The sequence below is a fragment of the Poecile atricapillus genome, chromosome 24 (assembly GCF_030490865.1).
Source record: "Poecile atricapillus isolate bPoeAtr1 chromosome 24, bPoeAtr1.hap1, whole genome shotgun sequence".
Classification (NCBI taxonomy): Eukaryota; Metazoa; Chordata; class Aves; order Passeriformes; family Paridae; genus Poecile; species Poecile atricapillus.
The window spans coordinates 1988281-2015288 of NC_081272.1; the positions used below are offsets into that span (position 1 = coordinate 1988281).

The 27008-nt window shown below is 42.4% G+C and overlaps 1 protein-coding gene across 9 annotated transcripts in view; it reads right to left on the bottom strand.

The window, feature by feature from the left end:
- EYA3 (EYA transcriptional coactivator and phosphatase 3) overlaps nt 1–27008 on the bottom strand; it is a 42179-nt gene that overhangs the window by 4990 nt on the left and 10181 nt on the right. For 3 of the 9 annotated variants that reach the window (XM_058856739.1, XM_058856738.1, XM_058856740.1), the window contains 14 exons: nt 23996–24090; nt 22054–22097; nt 19937–20016; nt 17028–17094; nt 16196–16338; nt 11824–11961; nt 7229–7311; nt 5665–5851; nt 4745–4884; nt 3900–3983; nt 3239–3328; nt 1860–1918; nt 691–848; nt 9–123 (listed from right to left, as the gene is read on the bottom strand). In XM_058856739.1, the coding sequence (XP_058712722.1) occupies nt 9–123; nt 691–848; nt 1860–1918; nt 3239–3328; nt 3900–3983; nt 4745–4884; nt 5665–5851; nt 7229–7311; nt 11824–11961; nt 16196–16338; nt 17028–17094; nt 19937–20016; nt 22054–22097; nt 23996–24028 (1421 nt within the window). In that variant the 5' untranslated portion in view covers nt 24029–24090. Of the gene's footprint in view, nt 1–8; nt 124–690; nt 849–1859; nt 1919–3238; nt 3329–3899; nt 3984–4744; nt 4885–5664; nt 5852–7228; nt 7312–11823; nt 11962–16195; nt 16339–17027; nt 17095–19936; nt 20017–22053; nt 22098–23995; nt 24091–27008 lie in introns of those variants that run through there. The other 6 variants (XM_058856741.1, XM_058856744.1, XM_058856742.1 and 3 more) reach the window with 6 other exon arrangements.

Genomic DNA, 27008 nt, shown 5'->3' on the forward strand with positions numbered 1-27008 from the left:
TTCCATACCTGGACTGGATGAGCAGCAGGGATTTTAATGCAGTTTCCAGCCAGGAATCTGTCAGCACTTCTATGTCGGTCCTCAGTCGCTGCAGAGCTTCCCTCTTCTGTGGGCTAAGCAGGCCTGGAAGGTGAGGAACACATGTTTGCCTGGCAAGTCTGACACAGGGAGGGCTGTCCCCCTGTGCACCAACTGCCTGCTCTGCAATAAATAACAGAACTGAAGGCCTCTGGAAGCTGGACTGTCTCAAAGCAATGAAAGAAGCCAGCTCCCAGTGACATGCATGAGCCCAGACATCCATCCAGCAGTCTGACCGTGGGGAACTGGGCAGACACTTCTCTGCGATTATTTCAAAGCATTTCTCAGGATACAGGCAAAGGCTCTTCTCTCGTACAAAGCACTCACAGTAGCAGGGGTCCAAGGCCACAGAGCAGGGGAAGGAATTCCTTACAGTCACCCTCTCTCTCTGCTTTCTAAGGACCCTTTCCACTTTATTAATATTAATATTAAGATATTAAGCTCATTCACGTATAATTTTTAAAATCACCCTCCCTTCTTTTATTCCCATGCTTGTAATTGCTTTTAAATATCATTTTCTTCAAGCCTCCAGTTCTGAATTAAAAGCAGACAGAAGTGGAGACCACTTCTGCTCCTGACAGTGCTCAGACCTCGGTGCAGGTGACCACTCACCTCCAACGTTAGTTTTGTATTTGTTGTAGATCTCGCGTACCCTGCGGTAGCGGAAGGCCAATTTCCTCATCCAGTCCACTCCTTGCACACCCACCGAGGAGCTGTGGTTTGCATTGCTTCCCGAGCCACTGAACCCATCCGTGGAGAAGTTGTAGTTGCTGTGCCAGGAGAGCAGATGCATTAGGTGTGCCACAGCAGCAGAAGCACCGCAGCATTTCTGGCAGGGCTGCTGATGGCAGCGCTGGCAGCAGCTGGAGAACACCTCGGAGAGGAGCTGCACAAGCACCCTGGCACCTGGAGAGCAGAGCCTGGCTCTTGTGGGAATGCTGACATCCAGCTACAGCTGCTGCTGGCTCTGAACTGCTGCACTGATACAACCCCTTTCACATCCTCCACTACAAAACCTTCCTTTACTCTTTGGCTGCTCACTCCTCAGCCATACGGAGCATCCTGCCCACTGACCCCTTCCTCATCCTGCAGCAGTTAACCCCAGCACATCTTCCAAACATAGCATCCATGCCTTTCCAACCACAGCTGCAGCTCCACAAGCAGATGAGCTGCTTCACCAGTTTATGACTGCATAAAGCAAGTCCTGCTTCACCACTTTCCCTGTATTTCCTTCTCCCTGACAGATCTTTCTCAGACTTTTTAATGAGCCAATTCAGCTCAGTTAAAAAACCTTCCTCCCCCTGTTTGATAGTGAGCACCATAAGGTCTCAGAGGGATGCAAACCACAGGAGGACTTTCAAAGGTCAAGATAATGAAACCACAGGATGGTATAGGTTGAATAGGACCATCAAGATCATCTCATTCTAAACCCCTGCCACAGGCAGGGACTTTTCCCACTAATCTAATTAGAGTGACCATTAGATTAGGTTACTAATCTAATGCTGTCATCATGAGATCTGATGAGTTGTTTCTCCATTCCTCACTTGTCATTGAGCACAGAGGCAGCATTCAACAGTGGACAATGTAATTCACAATTCCAAAATTCTTAATATGCTTTGTAGGTCTTTGAAGAAATGCCCCCCAACAAACATTTTGCCAGGTTTCATCCCCTGCACAATGCTGAGCTCCATCCTTTAACCCCACCTGCATTTGAAGACTTCACAAAACCTGATTACATCAACAATACATCTACTGCATGTACATCTTCAGCAGTACAGTACCTTAGATCTTGGCCATTGTCATCTGATGCCACATCTTCTATGTGTACCTGATCACACTCCTGTTTAAGACAAAAAAAAAAACAAAAATAAAGTCATGTTGTGGTAATCCAGAAACACACTGACATTTGCTGATTAAAGAAACTGTGATAGAAATCAATCCCTTCACACCTCTCAGCAGCAACAAGCCATGCCACACTGCCTCCACAAACCCACAGAGTTTACACTAGCTTCATCTGCCACTACTGGGTTTTAATTCCCAGCCCCTAGAGGTCCTTGCCCAGCCTGGGATCTTAAGTACCAGAAAGGATTGAAACAAGAGCATTTCTATGGCATTTTGAGTTGTCTGCCAAAAAAGAACTTCAACACTCACTGAATAGGTTGCACTCAAAGCTCACTTGTCACTTGAAAATCTTCTGCCATTTCAAAAAAGCAAACACAAAACAAAAATACCCCAAAAGCACATGATATGGTCAAGCACTGCTATTCCATTTTCTCAACAAGGGTCAGTAGAGCCACAGCAGTGTGGTAGAACTGACTCTAGTGCTGAGTGCAGCTGATTTAACTCACTAACCAACACCTACAGCAGTACATTTGTGGCTGAGCACACAGCTAAAACATTGATGAGTCTCCTTCCAGCACAAGCACAAATTTGGCATTTTCATTTATTTTTTTTGTTGCTTTTTTCCCTGAGGTAAAATGAGGGAGGTAACTCATTACCACCCTTGCCAGTAGTCACAGAAACAATGGAAATAGCATTTAAGTCTCTATTTGCATCAACAAAACCATCAGTGACACATCTACAACTAACTGCTACCTGTTCATATTCAGCCTTCCTAAGCCTTAAACTAGTGCTGTCAATTCTGAAAATTACATTGAGTGGAGTTACATCAAAGACAACACAGAAGAAAAAGAGAGGGTGTTGTGGGTCCTGCATGGGTACAGCCTGCTTGTCTATGCAGCATGTCCTTCAAAGCTGTTCCACAGCCAAAGTCACCTCCTGCATTCTGTCCTTGGCTTAGTCACAGCCCTTGAGAACAGACATCCTCAAAACTGCCTTTTCCTCACATCTCTGCTCTCCATTTCAAAAGAAAACCAGTGGAAGCAAAGTGTTCACCAGTCCAGAAATGCAAATACAGAATGGATCAGACATCACTCTATTTATTTGTACAGGTTCAATCAAAAACCCAGAAGAAACTGAGAGAGCTCCTGACACTAGAAGGCTGCAGAATGCCTGTCTCAGTTAAGAGTGCACCCCTGATTTGGCTGTGCTTATAACAAGCAGTTAAGAGGCTCTGAAGGACAGAGCCCTCACAAAGAGTGAGAAGCAATTTTGACATGGTAATGTGGAATTCTGCCTTTCAAACACATTTGCCATGTACCTCCAAGTCATTGAAAAACAAGTGAGTATCAGCAACTTCAAAAATCATCTCCTCCATGGACAGACCTGAGCCAATCACTAGAGTTGGATCCTGGAAAAACACAAAAAGAAAATGTAAATGCACTGTGGATATGGGCAGAAGGAATTGTCATAAATCTCTCATCAGTTAAACTGCACAGAGTTTTCCACTCTATATCAAACCTGGCATAATTCCAGCTACATTCAATGGTGTGAACTACATTTTCCCTAATATTTTAAACAACTCACTTAAAAAAAACAAACAGAAAAACCAAATACTTCAGTGCTCCACAGGAGAGACTGATACATTTTCACAGTCAGCACATACAAAACATTCTAAAATCTACAACGTATTTTGAAGGAGAAAAACCACTTCTTTTCTCTAAGTACAAGGACCTCAGTTACTCCCAGTGAGGATGAAACCAGTTTGACAGACTTGCATTTTAAGAATGGACATGTTGGTGATATCCATGTCCTAGCTCTGCATAAAGCCAAATTTAGTACTTTCCCAGCCCCAAACTGGCAACAACTTAAAAGTACCACCATAGAGAGTTTAAAAAACCCCAAACTACTCCTTTTCCAAAGACTAACATTTAATTCTGCATGACAGAAATGGGTTTTCTTCAATGGAAAAGCAGGATTACCTTGCCATATTTTTGAGCATAAGACCCTGTGAGAAGAGAATGAAAGATGATGATGGTCTCATCCAGGTCCCAGAGAAACACCCGCTGCAGAGAGAACAAGAGTAGGTTAGAGCTGAGATATTCCAGGCACTGAACTGCAATAAAGGCACAAGTTTTAGAGTTAATTTTGTGGTTAGCTGCAGTATGCTTTAACAGGTATGAACAACAGTCATCATCTTACAGGCTGAATACATTCAACTCTTCAGTTTATTGCAGTGGAGTTTATTTACTGCCATGAGCAGGGACACCTTCCACTACACCAGACTGCTCCAAGCCTCATCCAACCTGGCCTCAGATACTTCCAGGGATGAGGCAGCCACAAATTGCCTGGGCAGCCTGTGCCAGGTCCTCCCCACCCTCATAGGGAAGACATTTTTTTCCTAATATCTAATCTAAACCTACTCTCAATTTGAACTCATGGGGACAGACCTTTTAGTAGGGGCTGTAGTGACAGAACAAGGGGAACGGTTTTGAACTCAAAGAGAGTAAATTCAGATTAGATGTAAAGAAGACATTTTTTAAAATTAAAGTGGTGAGGCACTGGCACACAGTACCCAGAGAGGTGGTGGATGCCCCACTCCTGAAAACATTCAAGACCAGGTTGGAGCTGAGTGGCCTGACATCTACTTGAAGATGTTCCTGTTCATTGCAGGGTGGTTGGACTAGAGGACCCTGAAAGGTCTCTTCAAGCCAAACCATTCTATAATCACCTTCCATTTCCATGGAGATGGAATGAAAAAAAGGGAGGAGAATTTTCACCATCACACTATTCTGCAATGCTACCTCTAGAAAAGATTACTATTTACCTCCAGTTCACTGTCCTGCGAGGAGGAGGTATCTGCTTTCCTCTTCCCTCTGTTCTTTCCAGGGATGTTTTTTCTTGCTTGCTCATCTAACTCTTTACTAGCTGTTGCTCTTGATAGCAAAGGACTTGTAGATGCATCTCCTGGAAGAAGAAAAAACACACAGCTCTCATCCCCTTGTGTCTCAAAACAAACACCAAAACAAACAGCTCTGACCACAAACCACCTTAGCAAAAGCTAAGATGCTACTTTACTATGTGGATGCAGTAGTAGTTGAACCCATCAGGTTATGTAGAACATAAGTCATGATTTCTTTGTCCCATCATTTCAAAACAGCTCTGTCTGCTCAATTCAGTCCCCCAGAACTGAGCTATTGCAAGAGCTACTGCCCTGCAGAGCAAAGCCAGAGCAGACACCCTCCATCCTAAGGCCTGGAACCCTGCAGTCATTCACTGCCCTGGACTTACTCTATCCCTCAGCTATGTCTATTTTATTTTAATGACAGTTGAATATAAAAGAGCAACGGTAATGATGTTGGCCCTGGAGACACAACCTGGCCATGACTGACAGGGACACGTGAGGGAGCCTGTTCTGCTCCTGGTAAGAACACCCTTCCTAGGGAAAGAGTACACCACCACCTCCTCCTCCTGCACCTTTCTCCCCTGCAGCCAGGTGTTCAGGGTGTTCAGGGTACTCCCTCTCCCTGGAGCACACAGAGTACATGCTAGGTATCCTGGAATGGCAGCAGTAGAAAACTTCTGATATCTAAGTTTACCTTAACACTCTGCACACCAGTGAGACCAGCCTGACAAGTGTCCCATCAGGCCCAGCATGACAAGGTGCTGCAGGCACCCTTTGGAGATGTTTCCCCATAGCTGCCCCCTGCACTGTTTAGCAGAGGTGTTTTACAGACCCCGCCTCACCAGAGGAAGGTCTCTGCACAGCCCGTGCCAGCACCAGGGCATTTGGTTTCTCCTCTGGGTATGTGGTGGTGGCTAAAGCCAAACTCTCCGTGTTGCTGTCTGCTGGTGGCACCACTCCAAAGCCTGAGCTCGGGTAACAGGTCTGGTACTGACTCTGGCCGAGGATCGTGTACGTAGGATATTCCTGTTGGAGGAAAGAGTTACTGATGGTAGACACCTCATTCAGAAAACACTCTGAATCAGGATTATTTTTGTATTAGAATATCCTGTCCAAGAAAAATCCCAGCAAGAACACAGTCTGACTATGCTGTTTCATTCTGCTGATGTAAGATGTTCCCAAAAAGGGCTGAGAGCTCTTGCTGCCCAATGGCTCCTGCACAGGCAGGTTTTGCAGAGAAGACCAGTGATCACAGGGCCATTCCTCTGCTTCCAATGTCTGCAAATACTAATTCATAATGAATTCATGAAAATACAGTAACAGGGGAGTTGAGTGGATGCCAAGACATCAGTGCACTCTGTACTCTGGAATGTGTGGTTTTGTCTTGCATTGGACAGTGACAGAAAGTGACCTTTGCTGAGGGCACAACTACAGGATAAATGGCCCTGCCATCCTGACTTCATCAAGCAATAATTCTGCATGCTGCAAGGTATCCATTTATGAAAACTACTTAAATCATTTAGGAAATCACTCAGCATCTGGAGCTGTGCTTGAGGATTTTAACTTCTGCTACTGATAGCAAAAAAAGCAGTGACCCCAAATGTCACATCACACCACTCTGGTACACAGTGCTGTCTTGACTCCCTTGAAGAGCAGCCTGGGTTTGTGAACCAGGTACTTTGGTCTGAAATACCGAAAGAAAATCTTCTTTTCTCCTTACAGTTCCAAACAAGTTTATGTTTAAAAAGCAACAGCATAAGCACAGAAGGATTTTTGTGCATCCACTGCGTTTTCCACATTTCCTGTATTCTCTTTCTAAAAAGCTGGACACTGGAGGCTTCCTTTGTATATCCAAGTACTCAAATGGCAATTAACCACCCACAGAGGAAAAAGGCAGGGGGTAATGGTCTTTGATAGCTTGAAGGGCTGTCTCACTTTGTTCTAGTGAGAACATCCTGATTCTACTATCAGAATGCACACCATACTTTATTGGGTTGGGGTTTTATTTGTGTACAACCTCATTTTCTATTCTTCTTGAGGGAGAACAAAGGCATCCAAAAAACATCCACCTCTAATCCTCCTTGCAAGTTTAGTCCTCTAAATAGCTGAATTGTTTCTTCCTCTCCATCTCTCTTGCAGGGATCTCAGTTTCAAGACTCACCTCACAATTTGCAGATGAGGCAACAGCTTTGAACAGATGAAGTGAGTTTGTTGCAAAGGCCAAAGGGAGAAGCATCGTGGTCAGAGACACAGGAGGGATTTGGTGACTTTTGAGTTACACACTGAGCCCCACAACTCCAGTACCACTGTGCTCCATTTGAAGTGACATTTCCATGTTAGTTTTGAGCAATGTGTTAAACAAAGGTAAAGGAGACGGTGCACATAAATTTACCAAGGAAGTTTTACCTGTGAGATGCTGGCTACTGCTGATGTGGAAATATTGACAACAGTTGAGGATGTAGAGACTGGACTGGCATTGGTAGTTGATGCTGTAAAATTGAGAATTACTGCATTAAATATTCTAGAAAAGCTTAAGAAATGAGAAGTTGTGAAATAAATACTTACTGCTTCCAGCAGCACTCTGCTACTAACAGCCAAAAAAGGACTGGGCTGTATTTTGACACCAGTCACATTTCAATTGGGTTTACAGGAAAGGAGAGCTAATGTATCTTCAAAAACAGTCCTTTCAAATGGTTCAGAAACCTTTTCCCTCCATGGTTGCTAAGCAATTGGTGTAGAATTAAAAAGGTTTTACATCTTTACTACATGTTTTGATAAGACAACAATCCCATTCTGATCAATCAGTAGCAGTTGAAAATTAATCAGAATAAATCGAGAAAAAGGACATAAATGTGTTTAAATCAGTTCTGTTAAAAAAGAATCTGCATCAAACTTAGAATTCTTAATCTAATTAGATTTAAAATTTAAGGAAACATTAAGAATGTTTCAAATAGTAGAAAAAGAGTGTTTCCTGCTGGACAAAGTGAGCATCTCTCCCAACATCCCTCTGTCTAGAACTGCTTTTTGGATGTGACTTTCTGAAATAATCTGTCAACAGCTCATAGGACAAATTCTTATAAATGTGCAGTTGTTAGTACCAACTTGAAGAGGTTTCATAAACTTTGTGGCACTGCATTCTGATCTCCCAAAACACAGAAGAAGCTGCTAGAACAGCACTTGGGAACACCAGTTGTTTAACAGTTTTTTGGGGGTTGCAGACACAGGGCCACTCCATTAAACATTCCTCAACATGGGGTTTTGGGACTCACAAGGATAGCAACAAATAATTAAATCAGCAGAAACAAAAACAGATGCCACCAAGAACTATTTTCTTTCCTAAACCACCTTCCTCTGCACACAAATAAAACCAAAAAATTACTTTTAGATGCTTATGTAAAGAATTGCAGAAATTCACATTCATATTTTACCATACCTCTAAGAAAAACCCTTATTTTCTGCAAATACTGCCATGCAGAATTCACCCCAAGAACTCGAGCTTCTGAAGGCTTCAGTCCTGCTCCCCCAGGGAAACAGACCCACCATGAACTCCTGAAGAGTGCATGTTGTGCTATGGAAAGCACCAATACTACCTGGTGCCTCCTGGAAAGAGGAATGGATCCAAAACATGCCTCAAAAAAGTTAAGAAAACAAAAGAAACAGATCTTAAAAGATGTGTAGAAATACACAGTATTTACAGGAGATGAGAAATATGAAGGGTGTCATCTCTGTGGAAGCAGAAACAAAGGGAATTAGCCCCAGAAATATTTAGAAAAAGACAAAAGGGCTGAACTGAACAGCAATAATGGCAATGAAGACACTCAAGGACCTACAGTAGCTCTACAGCTACTTGAAGCCCAGCTGTGCAAGCCAAGGAACCTGTCACAGACACTCCTCATAAACACTGCTCAAAATCAGGGGGCAGTTTCCAAATAAAGCTCTTTCCAATTCCACATTATGGAAACTATCAAGGCTGTTACCACCTTAAGAGAAGGTCCCTGCCTAAGCCCCTGTGAGGCTTTCCATAAAAGACCCTTGCTACCTGAACAAAGCTGCCATGCAGCTGGGACAGAGCAACCCTCTGGAAGATGCTGTGACACCACTGCTCTCAGGACTATTATGGAGAGGAAACAAAGTGATTCTTGTCTGCAATGCTCTGCAGAGGCTGCTTCTCCACTGAGACTGGTTACAGAAGTTAAGAAATGAGAAAAAAGGTTTCAAGGTTTGGCATTCCCTCACATGAACTTCATTGTGTGTTAACTCTGGTCTCCCTCCAACAGGTCCTTTTAATAATCCTGTATCTAAACAGTGCTACAGATCAGATTTTTTCAAACAATTCCCACCACACAGATGAACCAATTGTTTCTGCACTGTGGGCCACTTCCTTTTACCTGTGAATGGGCCAGAACCATTCAAAAATATTTGGCACAGATTTGCCAAACATGACTTCAAGGGCTGGGGTTTAAAGACCAGTAAGCACAAGTACTGCATTATTAAAGATGCCACGACTCTTTTCCTCTCTTCCTTCCTTTATCTCCCACTTCAGACCTCATCCTCATTACATCCCTGCCTCCCCTACCTTATTAATCCCAATCTGCTTTGCTTCATTTTCAAAGAGCCAAAACCAGAACCATGCACTGAAATTCCCCACCAGTGGGTCAGCATCATTGTACAACTGTGTCTCACCCTGCTGATTTGAGTGGACAGAAAAGACAGATATTCCAGGGATTATTATTAAAACTCTGTCCATCCTTCCAGCTCTGCTCTCCAGCACCAGCCCCTGAACTGAGCTGACCCCTTGGTGTGCTGCTTGAGAAGGAAATGTAGAAAATCTGAAAAAGGAAAATTTTCCTGCGAGTCTGCAAAAAGTTGTTCCAAAAAGCAACAGCATTTACACAACTGCAGTGAATTTTGCACACTTTGGAGTGACTTGTGCATACTTTCAGAGAGCAGCCTGCAGGGAAACTTTTCACATCACACATTCTCCCAGCAGCACAGATTAAATCCTTTTCCTGTGCGAAAGCTTGACAAAGCTGGGATTGAGCAGTCTGCAGAAGATTCCAGGGAGACCTTAGAGCCCCTTCCAGCATCTAGAGGGGCTCAGAGAGAGCTGGAGAAGGACTTTGGACAAGGGATGGAGTGACAGGATAAGGGGGAATGGCTTCCCATTGCCAGGGGACAAGGCTAGATGGGATATTGAGAAGGAATTCTTGGCTGTGAGGATGCCCAGTGAAGCTGTGGTTGCCCCATCCCTGGCAGTGTCCAAGGCCAGACTGGACATGACTTGGAGCAACCTTGGTCTAGTAGAAGGTGTCCCTCCCTGCTCATAGCAGAGGGGTTGGAAGTGAATTATCTTTAAGGTCCCTTCCAGCCTAAACACATTTGTGATTTTATAATTTTACAGAGTGAGGCCTGGCATGGGTCTGTCACCTCAGCAACCCCAGGGAGCCACCTGCTCCCCATGGGACATCTCTGGGAAATCTGGCAGGGGTCACATTGTGCAGAACCATTCCTGATCCTTGGTAATTAAAGCTGGTGTTAATTAAAGCAATTAAAGTGACACAGTAAGTTGCTCTGCTGGTGGGACTACAGGAAGGAGGGTTTTGCTGGGAGGATTTCCAGTATTGCTTTCCTCGTGTTATGAACGTGAAAAGTGAATTAAGGATAAATATTACACTGGGCCATTGACAGTCATAATAATGCAAGCTGAGCAAGCACCATGACATGCCACATGACTTTTCTCCATGAGAGATATGCTAGAACCCACTCACTGCTAATTTTAAGAATTATCCTCCTTTTCTTGGCTCTCATGAGACCACATCTGGTTATGGCATTCAGTTTGGCCCCTCAAGCACAAGAAATGTGTTGATAAAATTTGGTGGGTCTGGTAAAGAGACACAAAACCAGTAAAGCATCTGGAGAACCTGCCCTGGAAGGGGCATTTCAGGGGAGAGGAACTGTCCAGCCAGGAGAGGAGGTGGCTTTGGAGGCTTGATGCAGCCTGTTGGTACCTGCATAGGCATCAGTGAGAGGACAGACACAGGCTCTTTTTGCAGGTGTGCAGCAGCAGGAGGAGGAGAGAAACGGTCAGAACATGAAACAGGGAAAGCTCTGAGTTGGCAAAAGAGAAAACACTTCATTGTACTGACAGCCAGTTCTGGAACTGGCAAAATTTCCATCCTTGGAGATCCAACTGGATAAAGCTCTGAACCATCTGGTTCTGAATTCTGTATCAACTACTCTTTGAGCAGGAAGCTGAACTAAAAATTTCCTGAAGTCCCTGAATTATTCTGTGAAAATATTCCACAAGAAATTACTAGTCCCTGAAATGCTTTATAAAATTTCCAGAGAAAGAGAGAAATTTTCACAATTCCTCACCAAAACATAAATGACAAATTCCAGCCTAAAGAAAAGGTATCAATTTGCACATATGTGCCATAAGCAACAATATTCCATTATTCATCTATCTGGCACATTCAATCCTAAAAACTGCAGTGGAAGTTGGTGAAATTCAGCACCTGCTTTCTTAGATGTGGCACTTCCAGCAATTATATTTGAATGGTAGTTCTATACTGAGAAATTCACTTCCTAGCAGGTCAACAACCTTGTGTGATATGCAAGAGCCATCTACCTCCAGAAGGAATTAAAAGCAAAAGTTTAAAAATCTCACCGCAGTCAGCATATTTCCTGACATCAAGCTAAAGACCACAAAAAGAGAAATGCAAGAGCATTCCCAGAAAAGCATGCAGAAACACAACATGTAGTCTCTTTCCCCTTCCCACTTGCTCTTCACCCTGTTCAGCCCAGCAGCATGGCACGAGCCAGCCTGGAGCACACACAGGTAAGAGGCAAATACAAACCCAGAAACACAAAGGCACAAAGAGAAAAGAGGCAAAGCATGAAGAAGCATGCACAAACCAAGGACAAGCGTGCAAGCCTCTCTAGTTTGGTATCTGGACTCAGTTAGGTGGAGAGAGATGCAGATAAAAACCATGCCAAGTTACCTTCAATGGAATAAGAATAATGTGCTGGGCTGGGCTGGCTTGTGGTTAACCCTGTAGTGCAGGTAAGAACACTGTGCTGACTTGTAGATGGAGTCTGAATTAAACCACTTTCAGGTTTCATACCTGGCCACAGTGCACCTGAATCAGATAAATTGGACCAGTTACAAACAAATATGCTGGGACCAAACAGCATGCTCCTACCTCAGATTTAGATTTTTGCTCATCACAGAAGCAAGTAACAAATGACACATGGAAAATGTTTAATTTCAGCAATAGTAAGTGCTGTCAGGCTGTGCAGGGATTAGAGCTGGTGACAAAATGGCTGAAAAAGAGAAAATTAAAAGCACCAAGAAGACTAATTTGAAAAGCTTTTAACTAAAAATCTGTTTGTGTCACTAAGATTCACTGCCCATGCAGGTAAAGGACCTGCCAATGGCTGTGATTTTGGGCTGAGCTGCACAGCACTGCAAGTGACATCAGCTGTTCCACACTGACACCAAAGCTGGGATCTATGAAGGCCAAGCTCAAAGCTTCCACTACTTCACTGGGCTTTGGGATGAATATTTTAAACCAAGCCACAAGTCAGGAATTTCCTAGACTGACAACAACAAATATAGAGCTAAAACTAAAAAAAAACTAAAAACTAAAAAAAAAAAAAAGAAAAAAAGAAAAAATCCAAATGTTTCTTCAAAATTTCCTGTTGTTTTGGAATGCTTTTGTAACAACCCTGGGCAAGGCATGGAGAGCAGAGTGACTGTAATTATGTGTACAGGGCACACTTAGCATGTGGCTCAGCTCAGGTGCTGTGTTAAGGTCGAGGTCTGTGCACTGATGGGTGCCAACAGTGTTCAACTGAGGCAGCTCAGCTCAGGCCTCACTCTTCAGGGCTCTTCAGGCTTTCATTTGAGTGTCTCCAAATCTACAGCCAAAGTCAAAGACAGTTCTCCCTGGCCCTGGTTAGAAAGCAGAAATATTTTGAGAGAATCTACATAAAAACAAGCAGGAGTGTGCAAAGCAGAAGGACAAAGGACATTTGGAGCTAGACAGAGTTCAGGGCTATCAGAAAGACCACCTTCCTTTTTAAACACCCTGAAAACAGCACCAAGGTTGCAGAAGCCACCTGCAGCCCTTCACCCACTCCAGCAGGATTGAGCCATGGGCTAGGAGCTCTAGGTTTCTTACCTAGGAGACATGGGAGACTCCATCAAGTTGGACATGAGCATCAGCTCCAAGAGGTCGCTCCATGCTGCAGCTTTGTCAGAATTAAATTCTGCAATGGCCCTTTGATTATTTACATATCTGATCTCAAACTGAGACCTATGAGTCAACTTAAATCACTCCCCTCTGCACAGCCACCCCAGGGTTTGACTCTTCGACTCTCAAGCTGTGTCTTCGTTAAGGTTTCAAACCTCCAGAACCTCAATAATTAGCAAACAAAAATGAAAGACTGATTTAAGAAAGACTGTAGATACACTGCAGAAACTCCAGAACAAAATATATGGGAAAAAGATCCTCCAAGGAGAGTGGGAATACCTGTGTTTAGTCTGGAAAGGGAGTGCCACCATCTCCAAATGGATGAGCAGTTTTTACAGGGGACAGTAACCAGAAGCTCCTTAGGGCACAAGACAGAGGGACAAGGAGCAACACAGTGTGATGGTCTCATGACATGCAGAAGTGCTAAACAACCTGAGAGTGAAACACAAACCCACCCTGCATGCTCTAGGATAATGCCCACAGTGTGGCACCAGGTCAGACACAGGCAGAGGGGTTGGCAGTGCTGGAACTGATTCAGGTCATGTGCTAAGGCATCTTTCAGCCCCTGCCTTCCACGACTGCCTTGTTGTTACATGTCCTCCTTTCTATAGAGTCAGGCACGCTCCTGGAGTGGTGGCACATGTTCTTCCCCTCTCATCCTGCAGGACAGCGTTGTAAGATAGCACAGCTTCAAGGATGATGGAGAAGAAGTTGTGAGAGGGGGAATGAGACTCTTCCATGTCCCATGGCAGCACTGTATGTCACAGAATGTCACAGCACACATCTACACACATGGAAAGGCCCCACACAGGACATCCCATCACTTGTTGGTTTTTCTCGAGTTAATGTAAGCCATCACAACCATGGTGTTTCTAATACCAACTTACAGCTACACATATGCAGCCTGGATGTCACTACTCTTATTTTAATGCTTCTTTAAAAAAATCTCCCCAGACCACAAGGGCATCCCATGCAGAACAATGCTCTGAACACCAAGAGAGGTGACAAATCAGCAAGAGCATAAGCCATCCCTTCTCTAAAAGGAGCATCCTGACTTCAGCCACCTCAAGACTATGGTGTTTGTCAGCTTGCTTGAATTTCATGCTGGTTTGTTCCAGTTAGATAACCCATGGTGGCTTCCTTCTGGCATAGAAACAAATACTGGATAGAAAGACACACCAGCCTCTGTAACAAGCCCTCTGGTAAAACATGTGACCAAGTTGTTGGCCCCCACCTGCTCACTGGAGATTTTGTGAGCAGGAGCAGTTTCCAGAATTCCCTCTGCAGTGTGCATGTTCAATCCTCTGCCCTCTACCTCTCCATCAAACCATGCAAGGTCCATCTTCTCTGCATGACTCAGCAGGTACCTCTCCAGTAGGATTTCCATTACTGGAAATATAGACTTTTAACATCTTCCTAACACTTGATTTCACACTGAAAATTCAGGTGTTTAAGAACAGACCTCAAAATCCACACCGGACATTTCAGTAACTGACAACATTTTGGATATTTTACAGATTAAAGCTCCTTTGAAGTCAATAGAAAATGCAGATCTTCTTCCAGATCTTCAGAAGAACTTCCAGTGTTACATTTAAACTATAATATTGAAGCATCTGAATACCCCCACACTCCAGAATCCTTTAAAAAAGGCTTTTTTAAAATGAACACTCCCCCCAAATACAGCCACCACTACTGCCACCAATAAAACATCACACACACAACACACTAACAAAACCCTTACACCCTCCCTCCAAAATTGCAGAAGTCTAAACCAATGTTTTACACAACTTCACTGGAGCACTCCACATATTTACAAATATTTGCCTTTAAAAACACCAACATGTGACACATTAAAACACACAACAGCACACGAAGCAGCCTCAATGCACCATGCACAACACACTATTGAGGAACACCTAATAAATGAGGCAAAGAAAACCATCAGCCACTGCTCAGATACAGCACAAAACAGTGCAACAAGGCACTGAAACCAAAGTGCAGGCACCCAGTGAAGAGGAGTATGTCCCAGCAACCATTAGTAATTACAGTATTAGTAATTTAACTTATGTTTAACAAAGCCAAGTCTGGATTTATTATCTTTTCTACACCATCTTTCAAATATATCATGACAAATCAATTGCTTTGTAACTTTTAGAAAAGTCCATGCTCTGTCAGCAGCTAACAAAAGCCAGAAATGTAGCTGCTCTTATTCAAAGACATCTAATTCTTTAACTAAAGAAAAATTCATCCTTACACACATCAAGGTACTAAGATTTTAGCACTACAGATAAATCTGCAAGAGGCTCAGTGCATATGGTTGTGCAGTACAACCATATGCATAAGCTCCTGAGACATATACTCAGAATCACAAAATTGGAAAAATTGGAAAAGACCTTTAAGATCAAGCCCAACCATTAACCCATCACCACCACATCCACCACTAAACCATATCCTCAAGTGCCATATCCATATGAATTTGAACACTGCAAGGAGTGGTGATTGCAAGCACTTCCACAGGCAGCCAGGGTGCTCCCCAGGTTCCCTGCACGGTGGCATGATGCTCTCCCCTCTCATCACTGTTGCATGTTAAGGGATAAAACAGCCTCTGCTCCTTTCCATTCTTCCAGAGCTGCATTTGCAAAGACTGGAATAGCTATCAAGAGGGCCCAGTTATTAGAGCAAATTATTCACCTAGTAAACTTGGAGACATTTTAGCATGAGCTCTCATTTGGTGAAAGATGAAATAAAAATGTCTTAATCTTGGACAACAAAAAGGAAATGAAAAAGCAGAGTTGTGGTAAGGGGTGTTGTGTCATTTCACTAACAAGGAAACAGCACAAACGTAGCTATACCACAACTAGAGACAATTATGATCCCAAACCAAGAACCATATGGCAAACTTCATGGGGAGAGCCAAAGTAACAGCTTTATAAAAATCTTATTTTTTAAGCTGAAGTCCCATCGAGAGCTCAGTGCCCATCTACAATTTAAGCTACGCATACACTCTCCTACAAACTCTTCTCTCCAACACAACTAGTTAAGCTTAACATTGGCTTTTTAATGAGACATAAAACAGTAATTGCAGGCACGGAGAAGTCTTTGAAAAGTCACTTTTTACCGAAAGGAGGTAGTCCGTAGGTCTGGGTGGTCTGGGGGTAGATGGTGTAGGGCTGGGACTGCTGTAGTGCTTGGTACTGAGGCTGACCAGGGTAAGGGCTCATTGTTTCCGATACTGGTACAGAAAGGATATGTGCATATGGCCTTAGTGGAAAGAGAGAACAAAAGTCAGAAAGAACTATTTACAGTATGCATCTTTCATCCTTCAAACCAGAAGACACATTAAAAAAATTGCTCCAGAAAGGAGGAACTACTCAGACTGACATGTCCTCTTCGTTCAATAAGCATCTTGAACTTCCCAAGGCAGGCTCTTGAGTTAACAGATGCTGCCAGGAAGTTCCCTCCTCCAGGATGCCAGAGCATCCCATTTTCCTGCCTGACCACACCAGACCCTCAAGCTACTGTAATCTAGCAGTATCTGTAACAAACAGTGGGACACACACAGCAACTGCACAAAAACAAGCAGCAGGGGGTAAGGCCTATCCTGCTCCAACAGCAAGAACTACAAAGATCCCTAAACACAGTGAATGATGAGAAAATCTTATATTCTCCTTATATTTATTTATGTTCAATGTGTTTATTTGACAAATATTATGTGCATTATTCACCAAGACTATCATGTTAATTACTTGAAGGGTCTCATTTATCTTTGTGAACATTAAACAACAGTCAATAAATCCAAAGGGTGAGTTCTGTAAGTTCAGTGTCCTCAGCAAGGAGTATCTGCTGCCAGTAGTGGGATTTACAGCATTAGAGAAATGTATAAAGATACAAAAAGATTACTTCAGAGAGAAGTACGAGTTACAGAACTCAGTAACAATTTCTTGACTTACTTTGCAGAATACATTTGTGAGGTATAATCATTTGATGACCTTGGGATATAATCAGTGCATGTCATAACTGAAAAAAAAATAGTTTGTGTAATTACAGAGGTGCTTTCAAAACCCATATATATATAAAATAAAAGAAAGACAAATATCAATAGTCATGGTACATTTTAGTCAACACACAGTATTTACAAAGAGTTTTAGTGCCCTGAATATCTGTTTCAAAGCAATTTCTCAAAAACACACTGTTAAACTGGCACAAAAATGTTTTGCCAGCTCACAGCAGGTAGATCAGTCAGTCACATTCCTCCTTGTCAAACAGTGTTCTTTATCATTTTTTGCAACTATTATAAAAAAACTTTGATTTCAGTCCTCCCCAAAACTCTGCATATTTGCCAAAGGGGCTTCATCTGCACCAAGCATAACATTTCTGTGTCCTGGAGCAGAGACCAAACACCTGTTTTGCCAAGGTTTCCTCTTCCCCTACATACTCTACCCATGCATGGCTCCAGCAAACAGTCTTTCCCGTAAAAAGGAACAGCTCCAGCTCAACGAACTTAATCACACACATCCAGTGAAGCACAGCTGCAGTGCACAAGGCTCAGAGAGTCCTCTAAAGTAATCCTGTAGTTACATTTAACCAGATGTTTCCATTTCTCTGCTTGAATAAATCCACAGCAATTGCACCCTGGAACAGGTAAGACAGAGTGGCTCTGCTGACAACAATGTTCTCACTCAGCACAGCCTATGGCTCTAGTACACATTGTGTGGGAGAGCTCTCTTACACCATTCCAGGCTGGGGTGGAAATAGGGGATTGGGCTCCAAGAGCCACTAAACACCCCTTGGATTCACACCAGCTGACCTGATGAAATACTCAGCTGTCCATCAAACTAGGAAAGCAACGATGGGCAGGAGCCCAGCACAGAACCTGGCCCATGCCACCAGCACAGTGCAGTTGGCTGCTGGGAGCTACAACTTCCGTGACTGTGTTATCTGCACACTACATGGGTTTATCAGTTCAGGTCTAGAAGCACCACAGCCAAGCCCTTAGCAAACACAGCTGCACTGCTGTGGATCCAGCTGATTTCCCCCTGAAAGCAAAGCACCCAGGGCTTGCCCAGGAGGTACTCCAGGCTAACAGTGTACCCCTTGTGCGGGCCCAGGGACCCTGCTCCCCCACCACTACCATTACAGGAGACCCCATTTTCCCTCTCCCTCTGGAGTGACTCGATTAACAGCCTTCAAAACGGCACAAGGTCATGGATAACAGCCTACTCTGCCTTGGGATTTGATCCAAATGCCAATAATGTGCTCAAAAAAAAGTCCATATTGGACCAGCATTATTGCTCTTGTATGACCACGTAGTTAACTCTGAGTTACATTGAGGAAAGCAAGACAGTCAGCACAGGCAACCCTAACCCTAATGTGCATTCTGCCACCTCAGTAACCTTCTCTTTGTGTAATCTGAACACAAGAAGTACAAACCATCAACCACATGTGCTGAACCTCCCAAATGATCCATGAACCACCTTCCTCTGCTCCTCAGTGTTTGCCTTTACTCATAGTGTGAAACCCACGTAGCACAAGGATACAACACGAAACACAAACCGGGAACTTTTGGAGCTAAAGGCTTTCCTTTAACACCTGTCAATTCCCACACCCCTCCTGCAAAAATGTTTAAGATTTGTGGGGGTTTTTTTTAAGAATTTTCATCTGAATAGTTATGTAGTAATGACATTTCTAGAATTTGTAGCTATAAAATTGCATACAAAGAATTAGGCATACATAGGCAGAAGAAGCAATTATTTTCTCTGAGTTTCTGAAACCAAATTTATTATATGATAACCTTTTCATTTTAAAAAACTGCCTTGTTCTTCTTTTCCAGATTAGCTGATTTCCAAATAACTGATTTTTAGTATGTCTTTCATCATTCACTCATCTCAGAAGCTTCTGTGCACAAGCATAGAGAGTGGCATAGGTTTTCTGAAAACAGTCAATATGTGTTAATATGAAAATAGGTGAATATGTTTTTTGAAAATAGTAAATAGATGGACTGATCTTAGATTGAAATTCCATTTACTGTCTCCCTATATTTTTTTCTTCATTTAAACACCACCATATAATCTGGTTACTCAATAGCCTTTATGGTGTAAAAAACCAAAAAATCCCACAGTAACACTGCACGCAATTTCTGGGATTTGTAAATGGCTTATCCAGCTAGGCAGCAAGTTTTGTAGGCTGAAATTTCTCATAACTTCTGAAACACCACAGTACATGGATTAAAATAGCAAATATTAAATCAATTACAATGGAAAGTTACACCTTACACACCTTCAGCTATGATGAGCTGACTTCGAAATATGTATTGGCAGTCAAAGGTATTCCACACAGGAATCTGACTTTCCCACTAACTTCCAGCCCTCTTTTTCCAAGAGAAAGGACTCCACTTTGCACTTACTATGCAATCTTTGTATTCCCTGCCTGTTTCCTCTATATTTATTTCCTAAGAGCTTTCCACAGACACTCAATAAATACAATGCAGAGTCTAAGATGAAGTGTGTGGTATATTGCTACAAAGGACACAACCAGCTGTGTAGAGATGATGATTTATCAAATATATTTACAATAGGCATTATAACTGATATTGACTCAACCCTCTAGAAGAATCATGTCTAAGGCAGATAAGACACAGCAGTACTCAGAAGCTGAGGGGCAGTGACACAAAAATATTTGTTAGAAACAGATATTTCCTTACCATCAGGCATTAACACTTTGTAAACACTACAGCAAACGTTCACGTTACAACTGATAACAAGGGCAGGCTAAGAATTACAAGGAGGAGACAAAGCTTGTGGTAGATGAAGCCAGGGAAAGACATGAGGAAAGACAATGGGAGAACTGCAGAGATACTCACTCTCACTGGACATGGGAAGGTTTGAACCAAGATTTGAAGATTCAGTTTTCTGATCACTGACTTCTGTGTTGCTCACATGACTGCCAGGACAACAAAGGCTCAGTATTAGCATTATGAACTCTTAAATTAACATTGGGCATCAAAACCCCTGGGTTCAACCCTTCTGAGCAAGGGAAACTAACTCTTCACAAAACCTAGCCCTGTGCTCTTTGCTGTTTCATGAAGAGATTCTGAAAGAGAGATCTGCAGCTGGAATTAGACATAAATGGAACATATATGTATAGACATATATTAGATTTATATGGGGTTTGAGTGGCCAGGGTTTGGTAGAGGGGGGACTGCAGGGGTGGCTTCTGTGAGAAACATCTCTTGGCACCTCCATTCCCCCAGGAACTGCTGCCAGAAGTGGTGTGTGGCCCTGCTCCCCTGCCCATGGGCACTGCCTCACCGCTGGATTTGTCCCTGAAGACTGGTGTTGAAACATCCTTGAACTGGGGGTCACTTCTGTACTTAAATACTTGCAGGTTACTGGATTCTTTTGGATCTGTCCCACATTGTTTCAGTTCCATGTTAATGCTGCTTTGTTCATGTACAGAGTAGGAGGTACAGGTAATTTCTGAATTAAACTGGTTTTTTCCTTGATGATTGCCTTCCTGGCTTTAGTTTTATTATTGCTAGTTCTGCAACACAGCTTTTCACATGGTTTTGGGCCACCTGTGTGCTGTTCTGACATTCTGAGACTGCAGTTTCTCAAGGGTGGAGGAGCCAAAGGAACTGTTTATTGCTGCTGAGGGGAGACTTCCCCCCTTGTAGCTCAGCTGTGCACCAAGCATGGCGCTCTCTCCCTCCATGACCTGACTCCACTCAGCATCCCAGTAAAAAATAACTGCACAGTTTTGTGTTGGATGAGCAAATTAAACTCTCAGGAAGAGTCTAAAGGTGCCTACACTGAACTACACAGGGAGCAGGAGGCTGTACAAGAAATAAACCCAAATCTTACAACACCTTCCCCCTCCCATCCCTGCTTTCTAGGCTCAACTAAACTGATTTTTCTCTCCCTCCTCCACCTCCTGCAGTGCAGGGGAAAGGGAGAAACAGGTCCAATAAATTCTTTTAAACTAATCCAAGTCAAAATCATGTATAGCTTTATCAAAACAGAGTCAGATTATTTACACAGAATATTTAATCAAGTTAAAAATGCAACTTTATCCCTTCCTTCTCTTCTATTTTTTAATACTAAAAATACATTTTTAAATGTACCTACAATTTTAAAAGAAAAGGATGTTTACACATCCATAGGGAAGCTGTGGTTGTGCTGAAGCAGGGTGACACAGAGGGAGAAGGGAGAGCACCCTGACACATTCAAACATGTCATGCTGCCCTCAGGCCCTCTCCATCCAAGAGAAGGAAAAAATCTCTCCCTAGGATCTGATTCCTCTGACCTCAGATGAGCCAGAAAGGGAGCTTGTGTGATTAGATCAAAATTCTAAATTTTACAATATACCACGTCCATTCCTGCAGAAACAGCATTTCCTCCTTGCTCCTATTGGAATGGCAGAGACTCCAAAAGGAAATCTTTCTTCCCTGTATTTGCTGCTACTCAGAGAAACAGAGTAATTCCTAATAAAGCTATTCTCATTATAAGTAGTAATAATAATAGTTAATTCCTAAATACAGTATCAGAAAGCATCTACTGAGGCTAAATATAGTATCACACAACAGCTTTAAATAGGAGAGGCTACCAACTCAAGTTTCATTTCTCATTTTCTCAATTTCTCCACACAGTTTCACTAAAAATAGTAGCACAGATATTATTAAAATATCCTGAATCCCACCAAATTAAATACATATTATGTCAGTCTCATTCTGTAAAAAATGGGTGTGATTATGCCATTAAGACATTTTGTGGCCACTTTTATAAAGCTTTATACCATAGAGCCAGTTAATTATTTTTATTGGGAACTTAATCAAAATTATATCAAATACAGATGCAACTATATCTTCCATAACCCTGTAAAAAAATAAATCAAGAGGCAAATTTCTAAAATGAAAGCTTTATAATTGTAGAAGACCATAAAGCAATGTTCCACACTAAAATCAAATTTAAAATCTCATACCTCAGGTTTTGTTCTCTGGATTCCTGCATCTTGGCTTTTTTCACCTGCAAAGACAATAATGTTAAGAGTTACAATTAACACAAGCTGGAGGGTTCACAGTGGTGACTGAACACCCAGCTTTGTCCTGCACTCCAGTGTAACTACAGGCTCTTCATCTCAAAACAAGCCTTTTCCTAATTAGAAAACAAGGGCTAACACGGGATCTTGTACAGCAGAATTCTTGAGTTGTGTTAGGAACAGGTGCTGAGATATACAGCCACAAAAATGGCTGGTAAGGACAATTTTGTGAAAATTGAAATAAACAATTGTAAATTTTAAGAAAATCTTATTCTGCACAGATTCAGCATGACAGCCACAAACTTTGCTCTTTGTCCCCTATATTTTAATAATGGGATAAAGATAGGAACATTAATGCTTTCTCTGTAATAAATTAGAAGTTTTGACTCCTGACTGAAACCAATGCAGCACTTTTTCTCATTTTGTAGGAGCCAGCTGGATCCTGTTCCTGTACAGGGTATTACACCACAGACAGCACTGGCTTGAACACAAATTCAGTTTCTGCAGGCTACAAACATTACTGTGAAACCCTCAGTAGGATGCCAGGGTTTCTCCTGCAAGAACATGCCATTACACCCAAAATATTACCTCACTCATTCATCATGATCCATCTATTTTCATATTCTGTCACAGAATGACTGACTGGTATCAGGTACTTAAAAGAAATTAAAGGAAATCTTTAGCTGAATATTACAGCAGAATCTGCTTAAAGGACATGCCACTAAAAATTAGCTGTACCCTATCTCTCTTGCTCTGAAGAATAAAGACAGGTTTTATTATATAAGGATGTATTTAGAGAGATTTCCTTTTTTAATACAGGAAATTAATTTTTTAACTCCTCAAACAGCTGGGGTACAAACTACATGGTTTTGCTGCTTAGTTTCACATTTTGTGGATATTACTCAGGCCCATCATCTGCACGTGGTGGCAACCAGGTTCTGAATAATTTTAAGTTTACATTTGCACTTCATTGGATTTTGTTCCTAAGTCATAAAATTGCATAAGTAACATTACAATGTATTTTCTAAGTAGTTTAACTGAAGTAAATTAAATCTTCACATTAAAAAGGCATCAAAATCTTTTCAATTACAACACATCCAAAGTGCCCTCAAACACATTATTCTGTGTCTCTGTGCATTTGACAAGGTCTCCAAGATTACAAACATCACTTCCATTGTAACTTGGCAATTTCTTGTAGAATTTGTACCAATTATATTTTGGGAACTGAACATTAATATAAACAGTTCTCCTTAATTCCTATACTATTATGTTTTAGATACACAATTTAATTCATGTCACACTGTATTGATAATTCTCTACCCAACACTTCTGTGCTGTGATAATATCAGTTATTGATAATGCAAACAGAATTGCAAATACTTCATATACATGTAGCAACTTTAACCTTCAGACAGGCTTCCAACCCCAACATATTGTTACACTGGTGATTAAAAAATGCCTTCCACTTGTGAAAACAATAAATCACAGGATCTTTTCAAGATCTCAAGCATAAGAAGAATTAAAGACTATACACTCTGTAATAACCAGCATGCTGATTCTGTCCCTGAAATAGTGAATGTTATTATTTCTACAACAGGCTTGAAGTAAGTCTGGTTTTCTGAGCATAACAAGTAATCATCTTGCATAGAAACACCATAGAGTTCAAGTACTTATAACTACTCCTTTCCTACTACTGCCTGTACAATTACAGTATGTTAAATGTACAGCACATTTTACAAAGAACAAAGTGCTTTTTGTCCTCTGGATAAATACACTAAGTATAATCCTTCTTTTCCAATATTTGCTAAAATAACTGTATACCGAAATTGTGAGATCACTGATTTGCTTTATATTTTAATTTTCAGCCTTTTTAAAATGTACTTACTGGTTGTTCAGGTAAGTCTTGTGGCTCTTCCATGGGTATTATTATTTTAATGCTTAAATGATTCAAATCGTGTGTTCCTCAGCAGCCTTCAAGCCCTGTTAAAAAAAGGTGTTCATAGCTTTATGTACTTTTGGGGAGCTTATCATGTAGACTATCAGAGAATATTAATTGTTATATACTCCTCCCACAAAACTCATGTGGCCATCTCCCAAATAAAATACAAAATTCATATATGGAAAGATTTCATAAACAAGGGATTTAGCTTTAAGCTTTGAAGACACAGATTTTTCATGCACATGGTACATTTCTACATCATTTACTCGGACCACACTGACTGCAGAAGCTAACACACTAATCAGACACGTGCACCATGATTTTAAAGACACTTTAAATGATCAAGTCTGGTCTACTAGGTCAGTAAACAGCATGATTCAATCTAACCTGTTTTAATTTAGAACATTTATATAACAATCAAAAAAAAGCAGGACAAGACTGTACACCTAAATGCATTTACACACAGTGCTGTTCCCCACCAAATTCACAAAGCAAGTTCATTATTTCAACTGCACCTTTGAAAACGAGAAGTTTGATGAAATTTTATAAAATCATTTTTATTTTGGAAGCATTTAGCAGAGAGATCTTATACATCAAAAAGCTGCTGCATTCCAGGGCCTTAAAATCATGAAAAAGAAATTTTGCAGAATATTTTCACAACCTGATTAACTTCTGCAATTTGCTGAGCAAAAGACAAAAGGCCTGTGTCCTCCTGGCTTCTCCCTCAGCCCACCTGATGTGCATGAGCAGTATGATGTGTGTTCTTGCTTTCTCCATCTCATTTTGGAGCCACTTTATTAAAACCAACCCCAACCTCTTCAGAGCAGCTTTCCCTGAGATGCCTCCTCACCCGCTCTCCCATACGCCCTCACAGCACAACTTCAGGGGATTGCAGAAATTAGAAGAAATGCTGAAAAACACTTAGTGGGTTGGAGAAATTAAATCCAGTGACTTTCTGTGCTGAGGTATAACTTATTCCTGCCTCCAGAGCCACGAAAGTCTAGCTCTGTCTGTAGTGAAAGAACTATTTTACACACCACTCCTTCCTCTACCCACCCTCTCCGCAGCACTCAGGCACCTCCAAATCATGGGATTATCCCCACACAAAACTCACTGAACTAGTTTACAGAAACAACTTTCTGCTGTCCTGAAAACCATGTCTGTGTCCCCTCCCTGGCTCGTGCCAGACCTACTTAACGTGCCAGCACGTGCAGCCTGCCCGCAGCCCGGTCCCACGTGCCAGCCACAGGGATGCTGTGCACCTGCCATCATTTCCTATTAACCACCAAAACACAAAAGGTTTCCTCCTCATTTGAGGACAGCTCTTACGTGCCAGGGTGTATTGTATGTGCCAGAATAAAATTTCATTGAGGGTTCGAGGATTTTGCAAGGCTGCCACCCCTAATCAAAGCTAGTGTTACTGCCTGAACTCTGAACTGAATTCACAATTAGTCTCTTCTGTAACTCAGGTTCTTTGGAAATGACCCTATTCACAACACACAAGTCTACAATACAAAGCACTACTGTCACCTTTACAGTTTTTTCTCCACCAGTTTCAATCAGTTTTAAATATAAATCTTATTTGTTTTTTTGTAGAAATAACAGAAAAATTAGGACTGAAGAGAAACTCTGCCACCCAGAGATCATAATAAAGAGTACAAAATACAATGGTCAAGAGCAAGATTTGAAATTCATACCAAGAGGTCTTGTCCCTCATCCTTCACTTCTGTTATTAACACTGTTTTGCTGTGTAATTTCATAGAAGAATCCTAAACTCTTCAGTATGGAAAATTATTTTACATTCCACTGATGCATAGAGCAGTAACTTCCCATGCCATGCTTTGCTTAAAAGCTGTGAGTAGCTCTTTAACTTTGGTTTTGAGAAGGATTTAAATAACTACAAAGACAAATCTGAGTCCCACTGGAATATGTTACATGTGTGAAGAAAACATTCTTCCCAAATAAGCTGGGCACCTTGTAGCAGATGACTGAACCAAAGCAATGAACACAAAGTTCCTGCCTTAATAGCAGGCAGCACTTGACCTCTGGTGGCTTCATGCCTCCTCGCAGGGAAGTGAGAATTCCAAGTGAGAACCTGGCCTAGGGTGGCTTTGTGCTTTCCCTGTACCTCCAGGAACACCAGCAGACACCTCACCCAGGGCAGAGGACACCTCACACTGGAGGTGTGACCCCACAGACCGAGCAGCAGTGTGTGTCTGGCAGAAATGGAGGCACTGAGCTCCACATCTGGGAGCAAGGGGTGAGGGATGTCCCCCGGGCAAGGCCAGCAGCAGCTGCCAGTGGTGTGGGAGAAGAGAGAGCTCCTGCCTCTCCCAACCTCCTGCACCTCCTGCCTGCCTGACACTCCCTCCTTCATGAAAGCAGAGGCTTGTGAGGTTGAACAGAAGTCTGGATGTAGGATCTGTCAAGGGAAAAGAAAAAGAAAAGAAACACCAGAGAGACCCAAGCACAGTCTGACAAGCTGATATCAGAAAGATCAGCTCTGGCTCCGCTCAGCCTTGTTTCAGGGGAGCCAGCAGGATGAGGGTCAGGAAAATCAAGCAAGCAGGGCAGCAGGATGTCCCTTTTCAGCCACAGCCACAGTAAATGAAACCCTAATTTTATCATCTACTTGATGTTCCACTTTGATGAAGCAGACATGATGGTGATAAATATACAGCAGCCTTTTCACCTGTATCACCCCCCCAGTCACCGGGTTCTCATGCAGAGCAGGCACACCTCTTCTCATGGCTGGCCACAGAAAGCCTTTGGATCAGGGCATGGCAGGAACCTCTCCTTGCCTCTCTCCTGCTGCACTGAGAGGCTGAGTGAAGCTGCTGTCAGCTCCAAGGCTGAAGCTACCAGAGGAGGATCCAGGGAGCAGCTGCTCCTGCCCTGCTCATATCCCACCACAGCTAATCCCAGCTGCCTTCCAGCCAGCTCGGTGGGTACGTGCCCC